The sequence below is a fragment of the Leptosomus discolor genome, chromosome 1, assembly GCF_034619465.1.
Source record: "Leptosomus discolor isolate bLepDis1 chromosome 1, bLepDis1.hap2, whole genome shotgun sequence".
NCBI lineage: Eukaryota > Metazoa > Chordata > Aves > Leptosomiformes > Leptosomidae > Leptosomus > Leptosomus discolor.
The window spans coordinates 132,867,694-132,893,748 of NC_141391.1; the positions used below are offsets into that span (position 1 = coordinate 132,867,694).

At 46.8% G+C, this 26,055-nt stretch overlaps 2 protein-coding genes across 3 annotated transcripts in view; one reads left to right on the top strand and one right to left on the bottom strand.

Annotated features, from left to right (window-relative positions):
- The window catches only part of EPHA1 (EPH receptor A1), a 34,957-nt gene extending 27,531 nt beyond the window's left edge, over positions 1-7,426 (top strand). Inside the window, exons 9-18 of the mRNA XM_086464917.1 lie at positions 1,572-1,668; positions 2,459-2,514; positions 2,786-2,908; positions 3,012-3,197; positions 3,634-3,695; positions 4,092-4,301; positions 4,962-5,111; positions 5,813-6,006; positions 6,316-6,471; positions 7,348-7,426. Coding sequence (XP_086321043.1) covers positions 1,572-1,668; positions 2,459-2,514; positions 2,786-2,908; positions 3,012-3,197; positions 3,634-3,695; positions 4,092-4,301; positions 4,962-5,111; positions 5,813-6,006; positions 6,316-6,471; positions 7,348-7,426 — 1,313 coding nt within the window. The remainder of the gene's footprint in view (positions 1-1,571; positions 1,669-2,458; positions 2,515-2,785; positions 2,909-3,011; positions 3,198-3,633; positions 3,696-4,091; positions 4,302-4,961; positions 5,112-5,812; positions 6,007-6,315; positions 6,472-7,347) is intronic.
- Positions 7,427-12,402: 4,976 nt separating this feature from the next.
- On the bottom strand, positions 12,403-24,081 carry ZYX (zyxin). 2 transcript variants are annotated; one of them, XM_086464929.1, is made up of 10 exons: positions 24,051-24,081; positions 20,193-20,453; positions 17,042-17,223; positions 15,914-16,006; positions 15,124-15,618; positions 14,656-14,797; positions 14,402-14,571; positions 14,066-14,244; positions 13,663-13,783; positions 12,403-13,242 (listed from the first exon to the last, which is right to left on the bottom strand). In XM_086464929.1, exons 2-10 carry the CDS (start codon positions 20,440-20,442, stop codon positions 13,132-13,134), a joined length of 1,743 nt encoding a protein of 580 aa, XP_086321055.1. In that variant the 5' UTR covers positions 20,443-20,453; positions 24,051-24,081; the 3' UTR covers positions 12,403-13,131. The 2 variants fall into 2 exon arrangements, with proteins under 2 accessions (XP_086321055.1, XP_086321056.1); XM_086464930.1 differs by lacking the exon at positions 15,914-16,006.
- Between the last annotated feature and the right edge of the window lie 1,974 nt (positions 24,082-26,055).

The window sequence follows — 26,055 nt, forward strand, 5'->3', positions numbered from 1 at the left end:
ACAGAATAATGTACCACAAAAGTTCTGTGAAAAATATGTGAGTTAACATGTACATTAGATGGTTTTCATTATAAAAGAACATGTTAGAAAATACTTTCATCAAGATTATGCTTTTCTTTAAAATAAAAGTTGATCACCTCATCATGCCAAGACAAAGGTATTTTGAATATGAAGGGATGAAAAAGAAGTGCCAGTAAGGTTTCATTTGGTGGGAGTTCTTTGATAATACTAGAAGCAATGTTTGTCTGTAATGGTCTAGAGATATTAGTGGAACAAGATTTGCAGGGAGAGGCAATTTTTTTAATCTGAATTTGAGAATTTAGATCCCTTAATTTCCTGCAGGAGTGCTATGTACCTAGAAGCTTGTCCGTTTTATTAATAAAGGTACTATTTCACCTTCTAAATCTTGCCTTTTTGATTTTAACAAAGAAGAACATTAGCTCTGCCTCTTGATTTCTGCTTAACTAAGCTGGTGTTTTTTAATAATTTCAGTAGGATAAGTCAGCATCAAATTGAGCAAGAATAACAAGTGTTAATTAGGCTTTACGGATGCTGACCATTGGACTGGATGTTAGGAAACACTTCCAGACACAGTTGTCTGTGTCACACAAGCTGTTCCTTGTTTTAAAATCTGCTCATTTATTGAAACAATTTCTTTAGGAATTTTCTTTCCTCCGGATGTTTTCCTAAATCTCTTTAAGGAAAATATTAAAAAATGTAGATTCTCATTAGATATGGACATGAACACTTTTCATTAATATATTTATAAGTTTTTAAAATAGTTTTTTAAGTTAGAGAAATAAGGTTTAAAAACGCATACTTCACCAACAGGTCATTTAGCATTTCCTCTGATGAATTCAAATATACTGAATGGAAATGGATGGCTTTAGCTTGTGAATCTAAATGGAAGAAGACAACCTATATTATGTGAACACTATCTGAATGCTATCCAGTCACAAAATGAAACGACCAGGCACTTAGTTTTGAGAAAGCAGGAATATGATGTTAGACTGCAAGTTTGTAAGTCAGTACTTGCTTGTTTCAAAAGTCCTAAGCAAACAGTGGCTTCTGTCAAGGTAATTAGGCAAAGGACCAACCCCAGATATTGATGGAAGGGGAGGGGGAAATTAATTTAATAAACAAGAAGAGAGTCAAGTTAGACTGCTAGGGAAAATCCTGTCTTTGCTGTGCCATAGTCTAAATCAGCTATTGAGCAGCAAGAAAGGTCTGATCTGAAAGAGTAGCTGGAGAGGAGTGGGACGGAAGGAATGGCTGTTTTTTGTTTTTGAAAGTGTCGTGGAATTTATGTGGAAAATCAGGCATAGGGATAAATTACTGTAGTAGAAGACCAAGGCTATAGATAAGAGTCAACCAGATACCCACCAGAAGGTGCTCCATGTACATGAAAAACAGTACAGTAGGACTCAAATCTGGTGGCTCTGCTGCCTGGAAGACAAATGGCCATAGCTTACCTAATACCATTGGCTGGTAGAAGCTGGTTTTGCAGCTACATTGCAGACAAATAGTTCTTGATCTTCTAAATGATATGGCCTTTCTTTTTGTTTCTGCAGACACGGGAGCTCTGTCTGGTGGAGTCATAGTCTCTATTATCTTCGGAGTTCTGCTATTTATTGGGTTGCTTCTGGGACTTCTCATCTTTCGGCGAAAGTGAGTGTTGATTTTTGGTATTGAAAAAGGTATAGATGTAGTAATAGCTGAGCCATGGGAGCTTGAGAAAGGGAGGGAAGCCTGATTTCTCACAGGATATTGGATAGGTAGAGGTTAGTTAGAGAAGAAAGAGTAAGACCAGTGTGCTGTGGCAAGATGCAATGAGTCTCAGTAATTTCGATTAGCAGGATTGGAGGGATTGATATGTCTGTAAGATAATGCTTGCTGCTGAGGACGAGCAGAATGTGGTGATTTCTCAGTTTTGCTATAATCCAGCACTATCATACTGTTATTATGACAGATGAATAAAAATATTGTTATGGTACAATCCTTTCTGTAGCTCCTGGTGAATTAAGTGGGCAATACATGTATCCAGCAATTTCAAACCATTTTCCATATACCATTACTTTAGTCGTCCTCTACCCAGATAAAAAATTCTGTTTCCTTTCTAAATGTCTGTAAGGCTGATACTGTTTGGTTTTAAGAAGATCAGGTATTGTACAGAAAGTGTACAGAAAACGTAAAATAAATAGAAATTAATCTGTAATTCAGCAAGCAGAAAGACAAACAAAACTACCTGCATGGAAACAAAGCTCCATTTCTAAATGTAAATGAAGCATCACGTTTTCTTGCTAGCTATACTTTACCAAGTAGGTGCAGTGTCTGGTTCCACTTTGCACCACCCTGAATTCTGTCCCTGACCAACTAGGGCAGACACCCTGGAAGTCTTGCTTTTCTCTTTGCTATCTGCTGACCCATTTTATTTTCATGACTGCTTCTTGTGTTCCAGGCAGGCTCATCGGAGACAAGCACGGCCAGATTATAATACTTCAGGCTTTGATCGAGGTGAGCTTCAAAGGGGTAGCAGAACCAGGGAGAAGCCTGGAATGGGTTGGAAGGAATGAAAAGAAACAGTAGTTTCAAACCAGACACTGGCATGGATTTTCTGATGTAATTTGGCTCTTCCCATAACAGCTCTAGTCTTCAATGTATGTTTGGTAGATTTGTTTACTGCCGTTGTCCAAATCCCATGGATTCACCTCTGCTTCTGTAGCTTTGCCCTACAAAGCTTGTCCAAAGGCAGGTTAATTTGCTCTTTTGTTTCCCTTTACCATAGAGAAGGTCTGGTTGAAGCCCTATGTAGACCTGCAACCATATGATGACCCCAGCAGAGGGGTACTGGAATTCACTAAGGAACTGGACGTCTCTTGTGTCACTATGGAGAATGTGATTGGAGAGGGTGAGTTACTTGTTGCTTTCCCCATCTTTCAGTTTCCCCATGCTGTTATTTTGCTGACTGGTCCTGAGTTCATCTGTGACCTTTTGCCTTTGGTTGTACTCAGGGGAGTTTGGGGAGGTCTATCGTGGGTCCCTGCGGCTCCCAGGGAAAGAATGTATTGTGGTTGCCATCAAGACCCTGAAGTCAACATATTCAGACTCACAGTGGTGGAACTTCCTGCGTGAGGCAACAATTATGGGGCAATTCAATCACCCAAACATTGTCCGTCTGGAAGGAGTTGTCACCAAAAGTAAGAGTGTGTGGGAGAAAGTCCTGTAATGAGAGCAGAAACTGGCACATTTCTCGGGCCTTTCTTAGAGAGGATGCTCTCAGAGCAGCTGTACTGGGAGAAGACAGGCATTGTCATGTTAGCCTAACAGCAGAGAATGAAGAAGGGAGGAGAGGTATGGATTTCCAACAGAATCACGAGGCAGTGTTAGGAGAGGTTTTCTGGGGTTCGTGAGTGGATGAGAAGTTGGGATAGTGTAAGGGATGCTGTAAGGTTATATGTGTGACACAAGGAGGAATACAAAATCATTGGGGGAGAAGGGTCAGCCAGCTGTGCTAGTGGTGTGCGGATGTTGGCTGGGGTTGGATGTGGCTCTCTGTGTTGGCAATGTGGAGAGCATTGAAAGGCAAGAGTAGGAGAATTGCAAAAAGGCTGACAGCTTCTTGTCTTCCTCAAGGGAGGCCAATGATGATCATCACTGAGTATATGGAGAATGGAGCGCTGGATACCTTCCTCCGGGTGAGAGACTCCATCTGTAATAGGCTTATGTACTGCTGGAACTCACACTTGACCTGGATTTAGGACCCTAAAAGAAGACTAGAAATAAGATCCAAACATCTTTCTTACTTTCTGCTCGCTAACATTTCCAGTCTCAGCAGTTGAAGCTTGATGCCGTCCAGTTTGCTCAGTGTCCAGAGTGCTGTCTTTGGTAGTTGAAGTGCAGGTGCCTCATGACGACTCTGGAGACCACCACCAGTCCCTTAGTGAGAACCTGTTGGGTCCTTTGGGCTGCAGCAGTGCCTTTTTGCTTGTTCACCAATGCCCACTTTTGCAACTTGATAAGGCTAGTAACTAGAAACCAAGCAGGTTGATGTCACTTGACCAGGATCTTCTCTCACTTCTTCTTCCATGCAGGAGAATGAGGCAAAATTTAGCCCTGTGCAGCTTGTGAGCATGCTGCAGGGAATAGCCTCTGGCATGACCTACCTTTCAGAACACAACTATGTGCACCGGGATCTGGCCGCTCGCAACATCCTGGTAACACACAGTCTTCAATGCAAGGTGTCTGACTTTGGTCTCTCCCGAATATTGGAAAATGATGCAGAGGGAACCTATGAAACCAAGGTAATGCAAAAGCGATCTCTCAGTCTTGTGAATGAACTGTAGTCTCAGAGGGATTTGGATTCTGCCAGGTAAGAATGGCAGAATTTCTTCCCAATAGGAAACACCAGGCTGGAGGAAGATTTGGATGGAAACCCATAGTAAAACTGCAAGTCACAGTGTGGATGATTCAGAAGGTGGTACTTTTCTGTCTGGAGTCAGTGTTGATTTTGTTTGCTATGAGATTCAGAGGGACTGTGGTTTTGAAATAAGGAGCAGAATAAGAAGTCCAATCTTTTGGACTCAATTAACTAAATCTAGCTTTGAAGATAGCACTGCTGTGATTAGGGGTTTGGACTGGAGACATCTAAAGGGCACTTTCAATGAGAGTTCCAGTGATTCTAATGTCTGGTGTCGTTCAAAGTAGGGCTGTGACTCCTGTCAAGCTCTTACTCCCACAGCAGTGCTTTTGTGTAGCATTTAACTGAGCAGGTGGCTTAAACTCATTCGCATTCCACAAATGTTTCTGTCCTTTTGAGAAATTTCTCCAGGAGTGGTTACACATCACTTCAAGTGAAGCGGGCCCAGTCTTTGAACCACTTTGTAAGCTCCTTGTTTGAAACCATTGGAGAAATACAACTCCATGATACATGCTGGATACACTATGTCTCTGCTCTTTCACAGGGTGGTAAGATTCCCATTCGATGGACAGCCCCAGAGGCCATTGCTCATCGGATTTTCACATCAGCCAGTGATGTCTGGAGCTTTGGAATTGTCATGTGGGAGGTGCTGTCATTTGGTGACAAGCCATATGGGAACATGACCAATCAAGAGGTAACAGACACTAAGCTCAAGTGCTGATTTAAAAAAATAAACAAGGCATGTAGGGCCAACTTTTGTAGATCTCCCTCAGCCTGCAGTCTTGACATTCTTTTGAACTCATAACTACTCTGTCTCCCTCCCTGCTAAAAATCAATGCAACCAAGTCAAGAGCAGTAAGTGTTCGGGCCTGTGAGTCATGTTCAGGTGTCAACAGCAATGAGCCAAATTAAAGACAGGTTAAATCAGCCATGGCCTTTGGGTCTGGAGATGTCCTCTGTTGGTTTCTTTCTCTCCTTCCTCTGGCTCTGGAGTATTATGACTGGCCTCATCCTAGGTTCAGCACATCTGTGAGGTTAGCACATGCTGTTGAAATTATTCCTCAGAGTCTGGTACCCCTGGTCTCACCGGGCCTGTGCTGGGATCATTTGGTTCTCACTTCTCATGAACACGTCCTGAATGGCAAATGGGAGCTAAGCGAGTAAAGGATTGAAAGTACCTGCATATGCCACTTTACTTTTTGACACCCCTTAAGTGTCCTGATCCTTTGCTGTGCTGCCCAAACCCTACTTCATACACGTGTAATGTGCTTCAACCCCTCCCTGACTGCACACTGTGCAAAATGGTGAACTGCCTGCTCCCAGCTCCACAGAAGTCTCTGGCTTCTCTTTTGCACTCTCTGCTCTCAGCCAGATTTCTCTCTGTCATCTGTGCAGGTGATGAAAAGCTTAGAGGATGGGTACCGGCTCCCCCCACCTGTGGACTGCCCATCTATCCTCTATGAGCTCATGAAGAGCTGTTGGTCACACGATCGGATAAGGCGGCCTCATTTTCAGGAAATCCGGGCACAGCTGCAACATTTCATCTCAAGTCCCCAGCTCCTCCGGCCTGTTGCAGACTTTGATCCCAGGTATGCAGGCTGTCACTGGAGGAGGAGAGGTTATCTGGGAGATTTTCACCTCCCTGTCTCCAGCAGGAGGAGAGGTAGTGCTAGCAATGCAGGGTGGCAAAAGGCACTTTGAATGCTTTGTGTGCAGAAGATAGTAGTCGTCTCTCTCTCGTGGTGCCAGAGGGCATAGCCATTGGCCAGGCCAGTCTGAACCCCTCTGTGCAGACAGCAGATAAGTTGGCCTAGCCCTGGCAGCCCTTCAGCTACTATCTCATAGCACTGGCCATGAAAGGTGGTTGCCTGGCTAATGAGGGTTTTATCTGTTTTCAGGGTAACACTCCGGCTCCCCAGCTGCAGTGGATCTGATGGGATCCCCTATCGATCCATCCCTGAGTGGCTGGAATCCATTCGCATGAAGCGCTACATCTCCAACTTCCGTACTGCTGGCCTGGACACCATGGAGTCCATTCTGGAGCTCACTGCTGAGTAAGGGCAGACTAAGCTCCCATGAGGCACCCCAGGCTATGCTACAAATAGCTATGTCTGTCCCTGTGCTATCTAAACAGGCACCTCATATTTACTTGGAAGGCTTCTCTCCATCTTATATAGTTAAATGGAGGTGGACTGGCTTCTTGCCCTAAAAGGGAAGAATCAGCCCAGAAGAACTGGGATCAGCCCAAACTGTGAGACTAATTCCCTAACTGTCCATGCTTGAGACTCTTCAGGGGCCTGAGCTGCTCTGAATTCGCATCAGACACAAACAGCAAGGGGAAACAATAGATGACAGACAGTTCTCTAACCTGACCATCTCCCCATCCTTGTAGGACTTTTTATAAGATAATTTTCTTGCCTTGAACTCCACTTGGGCTAGTGATATTCCCCACAACATCAGCCAGGCACTGTTCTATCATACAGCAAAGTCCGTCTGGGCTCCTTAGAAGGACTCAGGTCAGACACTTTGCCAACACAGCCATGTTCTGTTGTAGGGTCAGGGATGTCAGCCAGCTCCAACCAGGGCAGTTATATGAAACAAATGAACAGGCACAGGGCAGGGACAACCTGCGAAAGGGTTGAGACATGGCCCACATCACAAGCTGACATGGGCATAGTCCTGATTTAATGGGAGCACAGGCCTAGTCATGAGGTGGGAGAAGCCAGTTGACTAGGTGGGTAGAGGTAGCCAGGGAAGGGTAGGAACATCTAAAAGTTTCCTCCCACCAGAGAAAAGGTAGGCATAGTAGGAGGCACTGAGGGAAGGAAAGCTTTCTGAACTAATGCTTGGTAACTATTTCTGCCTTTACCGACATCACAGTCCCCAAGGAACAAGACCAGCAATTCATTTTTTCCTTTCTTTTCCTTCAGGGACTTGAAACAGATGGGAGTGTCACTTCCAGGCCACCAGAAGAGGATCCTGTGTAGCATCCAAGGCTTTAAGGAGTGATCAGTTATTGCTCTCTTAAGCTTGCTAAATGCCCATTCTTACCAGATATCACTTGGAATCATTCCTATGGCAATTGCTTCCAAATGAGTGACTGGGACAAGCAAAGCAAAACAACCAGAACTGAAAAGGCTCATGAGGCAGCACCACCTGCTTTCATTTCTGTTCCCCTTTGGTTTAGCTCTACAGCAGCCATACGTTTCAGAGCACTGATCCTAGAAACTGGTTTCAAGCCTGTCTTCTGTAGTCCGTTCTGTGCAGCACTAAGTAATCCCTGAAGTCCACATACTGGAGTTTCAGACCCCCAGTATATCACATGGAAACATAAGGATGCATGCAAAGCAGGTTGGGGGCGGTGGCTAATGTTTTAAGATTGGAGAGGAGAGTTCAGATAGACTGGGACATTCAGGGAATATGCACAAGGACACAGACATGTAGAGATTGGGTGCATTCACTCCCTGGCATACATCCCTTCTCACTTCAGCAGCCTTCTGACTTCCTTATTTCACAACAGGAACAAACTATTCAGTCTTTCACAAGGGTGCTGGTAAGGGACATATTTTTTAATTCAGCTGTTCTTGCCTTAAACACCAACTCACCATGTACTTCTTTCTTTGGAGGAGAAGTTGGGAGTAGCAGCACACGCTGGTGTAACTTGTGTGATCACATAACCTCAGCATGTTGCCATTTTGCACATGCACACTTCATCAGGGAGATTTACATTTCTCCAACCTGCTTAATACCTTTACTTGTGCCATGGAGAGAAAACCCTTTAGGTACTCATTTTTCTCTGCCCTTTTTTAAAACAAAGGATAGTCTTGTTTGGCTGCCTAGGGTATTTATAACAGAAAAACGTGTAGGTGGTCTGTCTTATTCCTTCTCTGTGGAGGAACTGTTATTATTTATCAGAGCTCAAGGCAGTTACAGATTGTAAATAATATTTTGTAAATAAACCTGTGGCAGAGCAGGCTGTGTTGGGAGTTCTTTGGTTCATTTCAAATATGACAAATTCCAGCAGGGTCCTTATATCCATGTTTAGTTGTTTCAGCCAATGGTCTTTGTCCATTTAACTGCAGATTTAATGTGGAAATGCAGTTGTGTTAAGATTAAAGGACACGGATGTAGTTGGTCACTTCAGACTTTTTTCTCTAAACCTATTTACAGCTGTATCCATCCATTAGCCAAGTCCCTCTTTTTACAGCTCCTGTGTTTATTCCTAAACCATGAGAAGTATTAGAAGCTACTGCTGTAGTCTGATGAACTACATGTGAGTAGTACTTCCTTCCTCTGCAGAGCAGGCTCTGTGGGCGGGGGGCAGGGAATTTCACTCTGATGTTCCTAAGACTTTCTCCTACCTGGAAAGAGTGGTCGCCTCAAGATTTATTTTTCAGTGCTTGAGCTAAGTCTATGTTGTTGGAAAAGGTGAGTGCTAGCCATTCAGCCATCAGTTACTTGCTGTAGATAGCATCAGTGTTTCTGTAATTGTATAATAATCCAAATTCTTAAGGCTATAAATTAATACTCTTGTTCCTGGAAAGGTCTTGCTTAACCATAAATGACAGAAGGGTTAAGAAGCGGAGGGCTAAAGAACTGCAATTTAAAGCAAGGCTGGTTTCTATTTAACATAAGCAGCAGAGTATACACAAGGAACCATAGCATACACATGCCTCAGCTATTCAAGTCACTGCAACTGTAGTAAGAGATACAGCCAACAAGATGAACTCTTACTGTGAGTCTTGTCAGTATATCAGTAAGTTCAGTCTTAGTAATAAGTGCCTTTAACATATAGGTAATAAAGCTGCTACATGACATATACAGGCTAGACGATAAGCCCTGATGAGGCCGACACAAGATTATGAGCTTGTGTCATGCATATGTGAACTGTAGCCTGTCCTTGTAGATGACAGAAAATGGGTAGTGATTGATACATCAGATCTTTGTGCTGCCATTCAGAGGGCCCTCAAGAGATGGGAGAAATGGGAAGAGAGGAGACTCATGAAGTTACACAAATGGAAATGCAGAGCCCTGCAATGGGAGGAATAGCCCCACGCACCAGTACGTGCTGGGGACTGAGTGGTAAGCAGCTTTTCAGGAAAGGACTTGCAGGTCATAGTGAACAGCAAGTTGCACCTGAGCCAGTAATGTGCTCTTGTAGCAAAGGAAGCCAACAGTGTCTGGGCTGCATTAGCCAATGCATCACCAGTTGCTGGAGGGAGATGATTCTTCACCTCCTTTCAGCATTGGCCAGACACCTGGAACGTAGTGTTAAACTTTGTTGTACTGGACTCCCCCGTACAAAGAAGGACACAGATTTACTAGAGCAAGTCCAGTGAAAGGCCACTATGATTTTGAAGTGATTAGAGCATCTGACATATGAGGAGAGGCTGAGAGAGCTGTGACAATTCAGGCTCGCGATGAGAAGGTTCAGGTGGCTCTTATCATTGTGTATGAATACCTGATGGGAAGGAGTAAAGAAGAGGGAGCCACTTACCTCAGTGGTATCCACTGAAAGGAGCATCAGTGGAAACACATCAAAATACAGTAAATTCCATCTGAAGGTAAGAAAAAACTTACTGTGAGAGTTGTTAAACACGGCAACAGGTTACCCAGGGAGGCTGTGGAGTTCCCATCCTTGGAGGTATTAAAAAACCTAACAGGGTACATTCCTGAGCAACCTGCTCTGGTTGACTCTGCTCTGAGCAGGGAAGACCCTTCCAACTTCAACTGTTAGGAGCTGCTGAATCAGCTGGCCTGACAGAGAAGAGGCTGCTCAGTTCTGTGTCCTCAGGTATATAGCCAGTAGCAACCCTGAGCATGTATTTCTAATAGGCACTCATCCACACAAAATATACATGTATATAGTATGTGCATGTATATACATGCACAGACATTGTACATGACTGGCCTAGGGCAGAAAACACAGCAGTCATGCAAGCACAGCACAAACGGCCTGATCCTACTCTGGCTGATCAGGATGAACCTGTTAAGGGGAAATACATAGTATGGATCCCTCTAGTGTCTAAGCTGTCCAGTAGCTTGGCTCCATGATCTGGAGCTGGAGCTTGAGCTGGTCTCCTCAATTGCTGGCACTAGGACATGAGTCCTCAAGGCCTGCAGCCCCACTCCAGTGGTGGGCACTCAGACCCCTCATGTGCATGCACACACACACACACACACACACACGAGCCCTCCAGTAGTTAGCCTTAGACATTGTCTCCACCTCGCTAACCCCAGGAGTCCCTGGTCTCTGTCACCTCACACGCAGATGCAAACTGTTCTCTGGTAGTTGGTCTAGGCTTACCAGTAGCCAGCTTCCAGACCTGAGAGTAGCTGGCTTGGACCTCCTGGGAACTCTAGCAAGTGACTCGCAGACTGGTCTTTCCAGCACCCGGCCAGACTCACAGCCATGCTTACTCATGACTCGACTCTCAAGTCTCTTACCCTACTCTCTCACCAGCTATTCTGACTCGATTTTCACTAATGATTACATATGGACATACACACCCACACAAATGCATGCACTCCAGTATTTCCAGTTGCTGGCACATATCTCCACATGCACTGAACAGAGTCCCTTCACACAGCAGTGCGGGGGAAGGGGAAAATTTAGTAAGAAGACAGGACAGACAGAGCTGAGGACACACAGTGCATGGCCAGACAAATGTACTGTGTATATGCAGCCAGCCCCTTCTGTGCCCTTCTCCCCTGTCTTCTGATACTGCTTCCTCTCCTTAATCACTCCCCCTTTGATCCTGCTCCTACATATCCCGTAACAAGTGCCATACAGTCCCCAAATGCTCTTCCCCTGCAACCCATGCCCCTCAGAGGGGCTAACCTCCCCTTAATCTGAAAAGTGATCCAGAGCCCTTTCCACCGACTCTGTTGGACAGGTTTCATACCCAGACACCCAGGCTATAGTCCTCCGATAGCTCTGGTAGGAGCTAGGTTAAGAGTGCTTCTCTCCTCTGTGCTCCTTGGTGTCTGTGGGCAGGAGCTTCTAATCACATAATCTAGAAACAACCACCCAAAACAACACCTAAAAACCACTAAGAAAAGAAAAAGAAAGCAAATGTACAATTTGCTTATTCTTTGCTCACTCTATAGGAAACCTCAAAGAATGTACTGGATCAGTTTGCAAGGACTCAAAGATTCCCCCCAAACTGACAAGAGAACAAGAGCAGGTTTCATGTCCTTGAAGTGTAGAAGCATTGATGCTTACCACAAAGAGGAGTTTCACGTGCAAGTGGCCAAGACAGTACCATGCTTAAAACCATACACATGAAGCACAATCACTTCCCAAGTAGCAATAGTTAAGGTAGAGCATGCAAATTGACTTTATTCCAGTTTGACACAAGTGGGTTGTAATAACTCACCTCCCAGTGACACATCAAGTGGACTATAATCTTGCTGTACTGAAATTCTGTCTTCCACTGCTTTAAGTGACAGCTACTCTTAGGCACAGAAAAATAGGAAACTAAACAGTTTGAAAAGGTGACCAAGAAGGGGAGAGAGAAAGGCCATTTTCAGACTCATCTCTGGAGGCTAGCTAGAATAGCAACTATACATTCTCTACTGCTTAAGACAGCAATTCTCAAGGGTAGCTGAACAAATGCAGCAGGCACATGTTAATGGAAAAAACCCACGTTTTATTGAATGCAAACAGTGGTTGGGCAGTGTAGTTATTCAAAGGGTTTGTTCAGTTTGACAGTTTCTAGTCCTGGAAACAGGGCTCAGCACAGCAATGCTTAGAGCCAGATAGTACATTGCAATTACACAGCAGCTGAACCCCTACTGGAAGACGGAGACATTCCTCAGTTTGCTGAATCCTCATCCACACACTGGGACGCCTCCTCACCATGTGCTGCCCATCCTTATGACAGTCTTTAGTTGTAAACATGCATTCTTTAGACTGCTTTGCTACTCTGGTATCCAGCCTGGCAGTCCAGAAACCACACTGGGAAACAATTCAATCTGGGCAGGGAAAAAGATTTTATTTTTTTTTTTTTAAAAAAACCCAACTTTCCAAACTCAGGAACAGAGTAGGATTCCAAACATCAACAGTTTAATCTGGCTAAGGAAAAAAATAAGTGACAAGACAGTTAGCCAGTAAAATTCAGTAGAGACAGAAAAGCTAGAGTAGGTTAGCTTTTTCCAGCAACAGTAACAGAGATTCCCAATATGTTCTGCCTCCACACTCTAACCCAGGAGTGAGGGAGAGGGAAGAGGAGGACATCCTGATAATGAGGTGGCACAAGAAAAAAAAAAGAAATCAAAGACAGAAGTGGTGCAGAGATGGAGGCTTCCATCTTCTAAGGTCAAATCATCATTCTTGGCTCCACGGAACAGAAGAACGCTCAGCCCTTCCCAGCACCTGCCACCAGGTCGTTCTTGCTACTTCCACCAGGCAGTGGTGGAGATCTGGTCTTTCTCCTCCAGAGTCTGGAGGGAACAGAGATTATGCACTCACCTTGATCATAACCCCCACCCTGGAATCCACTGTGGCCAGGAAGTGGCAACAGGAGAAGGGGTCCTTTCTTGGTAGGTGTGCAGAGTGAAGTCTAGGAGCAGTGAATCCTACATGAGTAAAGAACTGTGCTGGCATAGTCTCCATTAGTAGCAATCTGCCTTTGGCAGAGGGACAGGACAACGTCAGGGAGGGGAAGAGTATTGAGTGCAGGGGTCTTAAGGGTATGCCCACTCCAAGCTCCTCAGTGTGCCGTTTTGGCACGAACCGTGTGACATTTGATACACAGCACATGCCCATCCAGTGGAAAGCATCCATTCTCATCGGCTTCAATGGACAAGGGCTTCCCACAGTCCTAAACAGGGAAAGAAAAGAGGGAGGGAGCTCAATGACAGCCAACCACAGGGTAAATGCATTCAAGGATGTAAGAACAGCCCCAGTGGATCAGGATAATGGCTCACAGCCACTGCTCTGTCTCTGATGGTGCTAATGGGAGATATTATTTTGCGGGAAAAGCAAGTCCCTTCTGTGATCCCAGCACATTCCCTTGGTATACACAGCTGCTGCATTAGGGATGTTGGAGACTACAACCCTGCACAGTCCTTGTTCATGGACCTCTGGTCTGTGAATGTCTGATCTTTTTCTGAACCTGCTTCAAAAATGCTCCTAATTAATCCAAAACAATCTTAGTATTTGGTCAGGATAGACAACAAAGGTGCCCAGTTGCTGGTGATGGGAATGGGAGAGATGGGAGGAGCGTGGCCACCAGGTTTACCTCACATTTGTAACATTTCATGTGGAAATTTTTCTCCAATGCCACCACACGCACTGTCTCATCCTTTCCAGGCTCTGGCATGATAGGCTCACTACAGACTGAGCAGCGTGGAGCATACTTCCTGTAACACACAAAAATATGGAGGAGATCATGACCACCGTGGTGACATTCAATGCAAGTTTCTCACTGCCGTACAATAGTATTAGCAGCAGAGGCATGATAAATCACAAAGAAGTTTAGGTGGGAAGAGACCTTAATTGCTACAGGGTATATTGCTGACTCATTTTTAACTTCATGTCCAACAGATCACATGGGCAACCCAACCCCATACTGCTGCAAAATTTAACGAGCTTGAGACAATCTGCCTTCTTTCAGACACCACATGCATGGGCTCTCTCCATACCTGTGATAGTCATCCACACAGTGAGGCTGGTTGGCCTGGTCCACAATAAAAGAGGTCCCCTCAAGACGGGTATGGCACATTACGCAGGTGAAGCACTGGGGATGGTACGAGTTACCAGTGGCCTTGAGCATCCGGTCTGTTATGGTCTGTTTGCAGACACTGCACTTTTCCAAGGTCCCCTGTACCCAAAGGAAACAAGTAAGACACATTAATCCAATTCCCCACCCCTGGGGGGCTACACCACAGACAGGCAAGATGAAGAGAGGAAGGGAAGGCAAGAGAGAGCAACCACAGCAAGCTCCGCTTTCTCCGGCAGCTTTCACCACAGTGACTCACAGCATAGCAGTCCTCACAGAAGGGCTTCTCATCCACATTGTAGAACTGCTGCCCCTGCAGCTGCTTCTCACATTTGAAGCAAGTGAAGCATTCCACATGGAAGAGGCAGTCCAGGGCCCTCACAGCTGGCTGGGTTCGTGATAGAGGCTTCCGGCAGAAGCCACAGAGCTCTGTCAACAGAAGAAGAAAGGGATTAGGAGAGACGAAAACCCACTACAGTCTTGGTCCTACTGCTGTCCACTGAGGGAACGCACCAGAAGTAACAGCCTCTGCTGGGGGCGGATGCTCCATATCCTTCATTAGTTTCTGGGTCAACATCTCCAGCTCTTCTACCTCCTTCATGGTCAGACAGGAATTTCCCCTAGGCAGATCTGCACTGGAGCCTGTGGGTCTATGCTGCAGGAAGAGGAAACATTGAATCCCAAAGGACACATATAGACAAGACTCTTTCCCACCCTGTCCCTAATAAACCTACTTGTCTCACCTTTACTTCTCCTGTCTGTCTCTCTCTAGGGAACAATCTGCCATCCACTGTGCTTGCTTCTTTCCACCTTTACATGAAGTCTTATCCCTCTCCACCACTGTCTTTAGTTTTATCTGTCTTTCAGATGGGTAACAGCTTCCCCTAGCATGCGACAGACCCTCCCTCCTCATCCTCCAACTTCACTCCCAGTGACGCTTTGCCTGTCCAGAGACACCGGTCCCATGGCTCTATCCCTTACCATGTCTTTTGCAGCAGCAGCTTGTTCTGTGGAACGTGGCTTCTCCTGCACTTGGGGTCTTTCTCTTTGCTGGGCATAGGTGAAATTGGGAGGCTGTGGCCGAGAGGAGGGACCTGAAGGTGAAGGGGCTGTGAAGTGAGTCTGAATGGAGGTAGGATATCTTGTAGAGTTTGAGGGAGTCATGGGAACATTGCCACCTGATTTGGCCCCAGACTTAGGAGAGCCAGCAACAGGGGGTGGGGTGAATTTAGGGGTAGGCTGAGCAGGAGGGAGAGAGGGGGGTGGAGGGACTGGTACTAGGGGCTCCTTGCGTTGTTGTGGGGCTGCCCAAGGGGTTGGGGCAGGAGTCGAATCCTGTCCAGGGGGCTTGAAAGGTAAGCTTCCACTTGGCTTTGGAGTGAACTTGGAAGGAAAGGTATGAGGTGCAGATGGTATTTCCACATGGGCTTTTGGGGCTGATGGTTTCTCTGGAGAATCTGTGGATCCTGGAAATATCTGTAAAGAGAAGCAGAAAAGAGAAACAGGCAGTTATCAGCAAGGTGGAAGAGAAAATATGCTGTCTATAGCAGTTAAGTTAGCAGCTACCCCAGACCTACAATGCTGAGTTTCCACACTGTTACATATTTAACAGTCCTGACCAGTTGCAAGACCTATGCTTTCTGTTCCTTCATGTACACTTTTGTGCTATGGTTTACCCAGAAATTTTAAACTTCTGTAGCAACCTTCTCAATACCTCCATTCAGCAAACCTGTCATCTCTGCTTCCACCTGCGACATTTTGGAGAGCTCACCCGAGATTTGAAGGGGTCATTCTTCTCCATGTCATCCAACATTGTGGACAGTGAGTCAATCTCAAGATCAATGTTGCTCATCTTGCCACGTACCTATACCACCATCCATGAGGAAAGAGGGAGCAGAGCACATTACAGGAACAGCCAGAGAACTGGGTGTGTCCCCTTACAATAGCAGATTTTGACACTTGGGGCAGTGGTACAGATCTGCTCTTTGCTTTGCGTGGGTAGCAAATTGGTGAAGATGAACAGCGCAGTCTCCAAGGTCTACAAACAGTGGGAAAATACACAGCCCAAAGAAACTCACAGATTTAGGTGGGAAAAGACATCTGCATGTCTCTAGTCAAACACCCTGCTCACAGCAGGGCTAACTCCCACGCTAGACCAGGTTGCTCAGGGCCTTGTCCAGGGGATTTCTGAACATCCCCAAGGACACCGATTCCCCAGCCTCTCTGAGCACCTGTGCCAGTGTTGAGCCACCCTTGAAGGGGAACAGATTTTTCCTCTGTCCAACAGGAATCTCCCCTGCGACAACTTGTGTCCATTGTCTCTTGTTCTTGTTGTGTCCCAGTAAGAAGAATCTGTCTTCTTCCCAGCCCTCCTTTAGGTACTGCTGACTGCAGTTAGATCCCTTCCTTGGCCTCCTCTTCTGAAGGCTGAACAAACCCAGCTCTCGCATCACATGCTCCAGTCCCAACAACTGCTATGACCCTTTGCTGGATTGCATCTAGTTCACTGTTTCTCTAGGGTTATTATACTGCGGAGCCCAACTGGAGAAACTGTCCTCCAAGATGCAACCTCGCTAGCACTGAAGAGAGGAATAATCACTGGGCTTGTCCTGCCTACTACACTCTCATGAACGCAGCCCAGCATGTGGTTGGCATTTATTGCCACAAGGGTGCATTGCTGCCTCACATTCAATGCACTGTCCACCAGGACCCCAGGTCCTTCATCTGCAGAGCTGTAGCCCGGCCAGTTGACCCTAACCTATGCTGGTCCATGGGGTAGTAGCATTTTCTGCTTTCCCAGATCTCAGGGCTTCCCGCTGCTGAGTTCAGAGAATAGTGAGAAGCTGTCCCAACTCACAGAGCACCACAAGAAACTGTACTTCCCCTTGACCTCACTCACCTGTGGGGCAGGTACCTTGCTCACAGGCTCTTCATCAAACATTGGCGGAGGAGGAGAAGGAAAAACTTCTTCTGGGGCTGGTGGAAAAGGCTCTTCAAAGGGTGGTGGGGGTGGAGGAAAAGCACAGTTTGAGGAGAAACTTGCCTCCTCTCCAGGTGGGGGAGGAGGTGGCAGCGGCAGCTCTATGGGGAAGAATGAGAATAAAAGCAAGTTTGGATCATTTCTTACTCTTAGCCAGCACAAACCTCAGGAAGGGTCTTGAAGGTATTACAGCAAGTAGTTCCCCAGTACTCAGGGGACCCCAACACCCATTAAGGACAACTGAACCCTACAGGCTGGCTTTCACCTTGTCCAAAGCTATCTGCCATCACAAACTTTCCTCAGCAGCTATTGCAATTAGTCACTGGGAATAGTTATTTATAATTGGGAAACATGTCTTACATGCCCTTTCCCACTCCTCCTCTCATTCTTTGGTCCCTAGCACATGCTTTTCTTGCCAGTAACTGGCTTAGATTGCTGAATACAGAGCAGAATTAGAAGGAATGCCACTGGACAACCCAGGACCCTAAAGAGCCTGCATTATTACAGGAAAATAAACAGGCACTTCACAGCTGGCTAGTAAGCACTACAAGAAACAAGTGGGAGAAAAAAAGTGGCCAGCTGGACCAACTACCTCTCATGCATACGAAGGTCTTTGAAATTGCTTTATTTTCCTGGGAGATGAAAACAGCTTTCCTTTAGGAAGCTAAAATGTCCCCATAGCAGATACAAATTAGGACTTGAGAAATTTTCCAGCACCCTTTTACGCAGGCTGAAAAGCACCAGAGTGCCTCAATCTCCTAGAAAGAAAACCCCATTGCTTCCACCCATTCTTAATTGCCAAAGATGTGGAACGGGCAAAGAGGTATTTTCTACTACAACACAGTCAAATAAATGCAAATCCTCTTCACCATGTATGGGAGAAGTTGTCCTCTTATCAACCAAGCAGGTTATCTTCCTAGCAAGCCCCCACCAGCAGCAGGGTTAAAGATCATGTTTTTCAGTCCTGCCACTCCATATACAGCTTTTAATTCAATTACTGCTAATCAAATAGTCTCATCTTTATATCCAGCTGTTGTTGACAGACTTTATAAGGACTTCTCATCTGAAACCTAAGGGAGATGATACTGCCATTTCAGAAAAGTAAAGCAGAAATCTTTACCAGCTAGTGGAATGCATGAATTGCACTGGTACGCAGCACCTCTTTTAAGCCTTCTTGTGCCACAGAAATTCTGCTTGAAGGGAGAAGTAATACTAGGCTAGTATTTTTTCTTTGAAACTGCAGTTTGGCATCAAGTTTGTATAGACTTGCCTTTTGGTTTATTGAAGTGATAAAGAATATTGCAGAAACAAAGTCCTGATCTGCTGTCACATTGTTTCAGATGCACTAAAAGCCTGTTTTATGAATTATTCATACAAACAAAAGAGTTCCCCACAAAGTTACTACACCAGCTTTATAGAACGATCAATACATTCTACATATTCTACAGATATAACATTCCTACAGCAGTACTAATTTAGCCATCCTGTCATTTAAGACAAAGAGACCAATTGCTATGGCTTTAAGTTATACTACTGTTTGTTTGGGGAGTGTACGAGAAAGGGAGAGAAGAACTGAAGAGATGCATCAGAGAAGGATTAAATCAGATGCATGTCTCTTATGACTGAGTTTTGGTGGTTCATCTGTACTTCAGATGTCTTGCTCACAGCCCTCACCCGATGGTCACACAGCAGCTTAAGTCAAATGGTTCTTTTGCTTATCTTTCTGCCCAGTTAGATCCTCCATAATAAGCTTTATAAGGAAGGAAGAAGCAGAGCAAACACACCTCCATCCTTTACTCGCACTGTATATTGAAAAACAATTTTTAACATCCACCTGTCTACTTTTGTACTTCAGGGAATGTATTTGTGTCTTCCAACAGACATATCCCTAATCCACAGAACTATAGCAGAAAATCATAAAGCCTGAGGTGGGAACTTGGATTATAGACACAACATTCCAGCCAACAACGTATGAGAAAAAAGGTCACTGCAGTTAGCTGGTACAATTCCAGGAGACAGAAGCACCAATGTACTGAGACCCTTGTGATTCGAGAAATGGAATAAACGGCTTAATAATTTGTCTCCTCTGAGCACAGGACCAGCTTTCCTACCATCAAGTCAGCTGCCCACTAACTTAACATGCTAACCCAGAAAATATCACTGTTACCCAGTCTATGCTAGATAGTGAAAGGGAAGAAATTTCAAACAGCATTTAGCATTATCTGAACACACATGTCTTGACTGAGGTGCACCCTGATACAGTTTTGGGGTAATACGCAGCACCAAGCGTTAGCAAGAGGTCCCTATGGAAACTCCTAGTGGCCCCATCCTGATCAATTCCCACTAGAGAGCCATACAACCAGGAACTTTCTACTTCTTAGAAGACACCAAACCAACGAACCAAAAAAACACCCCCCCACCACAGGAAATTAAAAAAAAAAATCATTAAAAAAAGAAAACCACACTAAAGCAAGAAGTCACTCTACATAGGAAAACACACCCAACCCAAACCACTAGGAAAAGGTATAAAACTCTACAAGCCATACAATCTCTAAGTCTCACTTCCTGTTTATGATAGCTTCCAGCATTTTTTCATGCAATTATCTCTTCCTCCCCATCTCCAGTAGCAAAGATGGCAATTAGGGTCCACGAGAAGGATCTCTACAGTCAGAGACAACCAACTTGAGCTGAGATGAATCAACGAGAATAGCATGATTCATCACCATCAGGGTCAACTTCCCTGCAACATATTTGCTCTCAGACACACTGGACAGAAACTGGCTGCAATTACACAATTATGCACTCAGGGAATACTAAAAAAATCCATTGCATTCCTCCAGCACCAGTGCAATGCAGGATTGCCTTCCCGCCTTCTTTCCTAATGGAGATACTATATACTTAGAACAATTGTAAAAGGACTTCAATCTCATTCTGGAAACTGCCAGCCTCGACAGCAGTATCTGTCACTCATGGCAGTTATGCCCCTGTTCTCATGTTCAGCCCAGTAACAGATCTCACACCCTGAGAATTTAGAAACACATTCACATCTGCCATGCCAGCCCTCACGTACCTTCTACCAGCAGGGACATGGACGCTGATGGAAACTCCCCCACCTTTCCTATCTGAGCACGCTGGGCACCAGCTCCAGGAGGCAGGGGCAGTGATGACTCTGACGCACCCCCAGCCTTGAAGGGGTTCACCTTGGGTTTAGGGGCGACCACAGGTGCAAACTTCTTCTGTGGGTTGTAGAAGGAAGGGGTAGAAATGTTGATACTGACTGTGGATGTCATGCGGGTCCCTGAGGCACCTGGGGAGGCCATTTTCTCATCACCTGACAGAAGAGAAGAGAGAGGAAACCCATATGAAGTCAGCCTTGGGCCAGAGTGGAAATTAATAGAGAGGAATATGTGAGACAGAGCGATATAGAAGTTTAAGTCTGGCCAGAGGCTGAGGTGCCTGAGCAGAGCACAGGAAAAGGGAAGAACAGAAACTGCAGACAGCCTGAATGAGCCAGCACACTTCACCATTTCAACTCAGTACAGTATTAACTGCAAAGGCGTTCTTGCCATGGAGAAAGCCAAGCTCTTTGCCGCACGCAAACCCTGCATGCACACATGCTGGAAAGGACAGCAGCAGGCCACTAGAATGGGCGTTATCTGCCACGCACCCCAAGCCCCACGCACCCCAAGGAGGGCGCCCCCATACGTGCTCTCCCAGAACCGGAACTAGCATTTCCTCTCCCCCACTTACCCGATAACGCCAGCCGGTTCCTCTTGACCTCAGCCTGTGACAGCCCCAGTAATGTCCCCCTTCGCTCCCCCAACCCTGGCACACCCCCTGCATCTTCCATCCTTTACCTCCAGGCCCCTGCATGCCGGAGGAGCACAGGCAGCTACGGCAGAGGCAGAACAACAGGGCGGGCGAGGAGCTCGCTGGTGTCGCACCCCCGGGCAGAGCCCCCCGCTCTCCGGATCCCCGCCTGCGCTGTCTCTCCTTCCTGCCCACGGCGAGGCTGAGAGCGGCTCCCACCGCCCCCCGCCAGCTGCGCCGGCGCTCGCCCCGCCCCCGCCAGGAAGCGCTCGCTCCTCGGATGCCGGCTACCGGCCGCCGCCCCCCGCCGCTCCGCCCCCGGCGGCCCTACGCCCGTGCCTTTGGGCTGCCCGGGCCGCCAGCCAGCACCGCTGCAGCTGCGGCTCCCGTCCTCCAGGCAGTGCAGCCGCGGTCCTGCGCTGCGCAAGGAGAGCCTGGGGGGTGTGTGTGTGGGGGGCAAGCACCCCGCTCGCAGCATGCGGGCATACAAACCCTCTCCATTCCTTTCCACAACCAGACTCGCACAGCCAGAGGACAGCCCCGCCAAATCTGCTTCAGGAACCGCAGGTCTCATGACGACGGACACCTTTCTAGGATTCCCTCAGTGCTGCAATCCAGGCCAGAAATCTCATCCGTGATAGAAATCTCCATAAAGCCAGATGATTTGATGTAAAGCCTGGCATGCCTATAGTCGTCCTAACTGCCCAGCACAATAGTGCTTCTGCCAGCACAGGGACTCTGTGCCAGCATTTCAAGTTGGCACGTTCAAATCAGTGCCCCTCCACACTGCTGGCCTCTCTCACAAGGACAATAACAGCTGCTGGGAGAGGCAGCCCTGGTGCCACAAACATCCGCCCACCGCTAATTCACCCGTGGCTGCTGCTAAGACTTGCATGCCCCATTCTAACCGTTCCCACGATTCAGTGCAGACTGGCAAGATGTAGTCACCTGTAACAGCTTTGCCAGCTCACAAGAGTGTGACAACACAGACAAGTGTTAAGTCCATGCTGCTGCACTTGTGTTCCCTTTGTGCAGGGCTGATGAGTTGCGTGCACTTCGACAAACTTTTGGGCTTTTTAAACAGAGGATGAGGCTGCAACAGTAAGCAGCAGACAAAAAGCTATGCTGAGCATCTCCTACGTGATCCAGCAAGGTATAAGAGTAATTAGCAAGGTCTGTCCTCAATCCCTCAGGCTTTTAGGGGTCAACAGACCTGCCAGTGAAAAGGCACTAACCAACTCCCTTCAGTCTGCAGTTTCCCACCAAGCCACAAAAGTTATTAAAAAGACCTCCAGCCTTTAGAGACTTCTCCCTCATGCTCCAATGTTTCACTATGGTGTAATGAACCACTTGGTTCTACCAGAACTGATGGCATTATGAACAGAACACCACAGTGACAACATCACTTCTGATCATGATCCACACCAGAGTTAGTCAACACAGAGACAATCTCGGGACATCAGCTGCTTCACAAAAAAAGTGCTGGCAGCTGCCATCTGCCTTAACCCAAAGCAGCCCATTTCCCTGTGTGCTATGTTACACTTAAGGCCCTGTCTGCTCAGAGCTGTCTCCATCCAGCAGCTGCCCCTGCTCATCCTCACTTCTGTTTATTGGTCCACCCCCACACAGACCAAACAGGCTGAGAAAAAATGGCCTTGGAGAGAGTCACACCCCCAGCCCCGTAGTATGGCAAATACCACCTAGCCTTACCAGAAACACAGCTTATGAGAGTCCTGTGGCACTGTTTGTAAAAGATATTGGAGAGGGAGTGTCACACCAGCAGACCTAATCTCAAATCCTTCTCTTCCTTACAATTTCCCTGAGGGAAGAGATTTTTCTGCCTGCTATAACAACACTTAAGATTACCCAAGTGGAGCTATGAGGAAAGATGTACCCAAAGGACAGTCAGGATACTTAGTTGCCTCATACACTGTCTCCAACAGAGAACAAGGAGAAGTAGGAGGACAGAACCAAGTGACACCTCCCTCAGCAGCAGGGTCAGCTCCCAGAAGGTCCCATGGCAGGTCTGCCACCTCTTATATACCCAGACAGCTTTCAGGTCTTTGACTCAAAGACGCCACTTTCAAAACCTCAGCAACTTTCCTGGGGTAGCAAAAGGAGGAGGAACCTGATGAAGCTGAGAGCTGAGTGTTATCTTTCACCTCTGTTGGTAGAAAGCAATTTGCCTCCAGTCACACAGGTTGCTCCTGTAGAAGCTAGCCCAGCACTGTGGTCTGACACACTGTATCTGTACTTCCCCTATTTGCCAACTTCCTCCCAACCGAGGGAGGTCAGAAGAACTATAGCAAAAAAAATAGAATATAACGTGACCAGATTATACAGATTTAGGAGTTATGCTTATTTTCAACCTCTTATACAGACTTATTCCAGAAAGTTCTCCCAGCCTGGCCCAAAGTTACAATGCTTCAAAAAGAGCAAAGTCCTATCAGTTATAAAAGCTGCAAGGTAGAGCCTTAAAACAACCGGACGAGGGGAGCATTCAGAGCTACAAACTTCTCCCACATATGCTAGGCTTGCCTCCTCCTTGTGCAGGGGAGGAAAAGAGGCGAAAAAAAAAAAAAAAAGAGGAAAAACTCCAAAAAGCTATGCAAACATATTTAAAACGTTAGGAAGTTCTACGACTTTGCAAGTACTTGCGTCTTCACTTTCTCCAGGCACTCCCAGAGAGACAGAACTCATAAATTACTCAAATTTCATGCATAAAGAGCCCCAGATTCTTCTCTCTCCAGCACATCTGGAAAAAGGCTCCATAGGTGTCTCACTCATCCGTAGGCGCACAAAAGAGAGCTTGTCCCGAGTAAAACCAGGCAACACACCCTCCCTCTTCCCCATTGCTGGAGCTGTTGAGGAGCGTTTAGCTGCCTCCATTTCACCGGGAGGGATGAAAACCTCATCAGATCCATACACACGCGAACCCCTCTTCTGCGGAAGGGCAAAAAACCCCACGATCCGCGACCGTAAGTCAACCCCCAAAAGACCGAGAGACTTTGTACGAGGAGGCAAGCCACCCTCCTGGCGGGAGCGGCGAGAAACCCGCACCACTAGCCCCAAGACTGCAGACAAAACCTTTTTCGCTAAGCCAAGTGAAGAGACTCACCTCTGGGGACGGGGCTCGGGGGAGCAGGGCGGGGGAAATGCCGACCGTGGGGCTACAGATCGCGGAGCTGGGCTCCTCTGCTCCCCGTACAGCAGGCTATCTCGGCCCGCCTGCCTGCCGGGAAAAGCAGCAGCAATGAAAGGTGGGGGAGCTGCTGAGCCCAAGCGCTTCCTACCGACTCGCGAAAAAAGCCTCGCCCAGGCAAAGTTGTTTGACCATAAAAGGAGAGAGGCTGCGCGAACAGCTGAGCTCACTCACTGGGGAATGTGGCAATGAGGTAAGGGGGGGGCGGTGGCGGCGGCGGCGGCGGCGGCGCGCACCGCCGGCGGATGGGGCTTGCTGGGGCAGCGGCGGGAGCCCCGGGCGCCCCGGGCAGCGGTCCCTTGCGCGCCCCCTCCGGCTTCGCTGGGAAAGGAGGGGTTATCTCTGGGCCTGTTTGTTGGGGTTTTTCCCCGGGTCCTCTCTCGCCGCCGTGCCGCTGCTTCGCAGCGTCGTCCGTCGCCCAGCGGCCCTCCCGTCCCCCGGCCTGGGCTCCTTGCCTTCCACGTTCGTAGATCCTTGCTCGTTCTGCCTTCCCCAACTGCAGAGCTGCCCCCAGCCTGTGGTTTCACTTCCAGTGGCTGAGCTGGACTTCAGGAAGAGATTTAGCAGCCATGGTGAGTCAGGGTCCCTGCTGGCCTCTTCCTTGCAGGAACCAGCTGCGAGAGCATACGAGTTGCGCTCCTGCAGTCTTCCAGAAGTTAAAGCAAACATTGGATGACCGTGCTGAAAAGCGACTTGTTCGCCTTATACCGGCTGCAAGGCAAACACTAAACTGTTTTATGTCAAACACTAGCCACTTGAATTGCTTTGTGGGATTGCCTGTGCTGCACGTTGGTTTTTATCCTAGTCCTGGCTGGAGGTTCAGCCGTGCTCTAGACCAGGGACAGCCTGACCCAGCACAACAAAGCATGCAACTTTCAACCTCTTCTTCTGCTTGCTTCAAAGCCTCTCAGGGAGGAGGGATACCAATAAAGACACAATCCCTGTGCTTTGTGCAATCATTGTACTTTGGAATTTGGCCTAAATATTGGGGTTAATACCCCTACTGGTGCAAATTCCCTGGGGAATTACTGTATTTGGTAAGCTCAGGAGATCTGGGACTTGTCTGCTTCTCAGACTTGCCTATCAACATAGGTGCTTTCAGTGCTGGTAATTTACTCACAGGTGAGTGAGACTCCCAGTGTGCACTACTGCAAAATGTTTACGTTGGAGAGCTATGCAAAGCGTTCATCAAGGCTTAAGAAATCCTGTGTAAACAAATCTTTAATTTTATAAGCAACATTTGTACAAATAGATAATATCTCTTATTTAACCAGCTGATACAGTCTGAAAAATTTGGCTCTCTGTGAGGTTTTTCATTTTTACGTACCGCATGAAAATGTCACCCACAGCAATGCGTAGCACTGAGCATCTCGCTCCTTACATAGCTACAACCATTGATCTATAGCTATGAATTGCTTATCGATATATAGCTCTTATATGGGTGCTAAAGGGAGGAGGCTGGGTCTTCTAAGACTGTCACTTTTCTAGTGCAGACAATCTTTTTCCCTCTTGTTCAGGCAAAGATGTCAGTGCAGACCTAAAAGATTTCATAGTGGAATTGCTAACCAAATTCTGGAACATGATTGCACACCTTACACAATCAGTCTGACCTCAGAGTACTCTGCCACTGTTCCCTGGACTAGCCCTGACTCCAGAGAAAACAAAGAATGTCTCAGACTGAGATTAAAAAAGTGCTGAGAGAATATGAAAAAAATTTGCACTCTCATACTTTCTGTTCACATCCCCCTAAATCCACATACTTGCATGTTTGATTGTCCCACCAACATGTTGATGTTAAAAGCGCATGAAGGCAGATCAAGCAAAGTGGGAATAAGAAAAAGAAAAGCAGACCCTCTTAGACATTCAGTATGAACTCCTCACCATGAGGAAACAAATATGAAATGGAGAAGTGTTTAGCAGG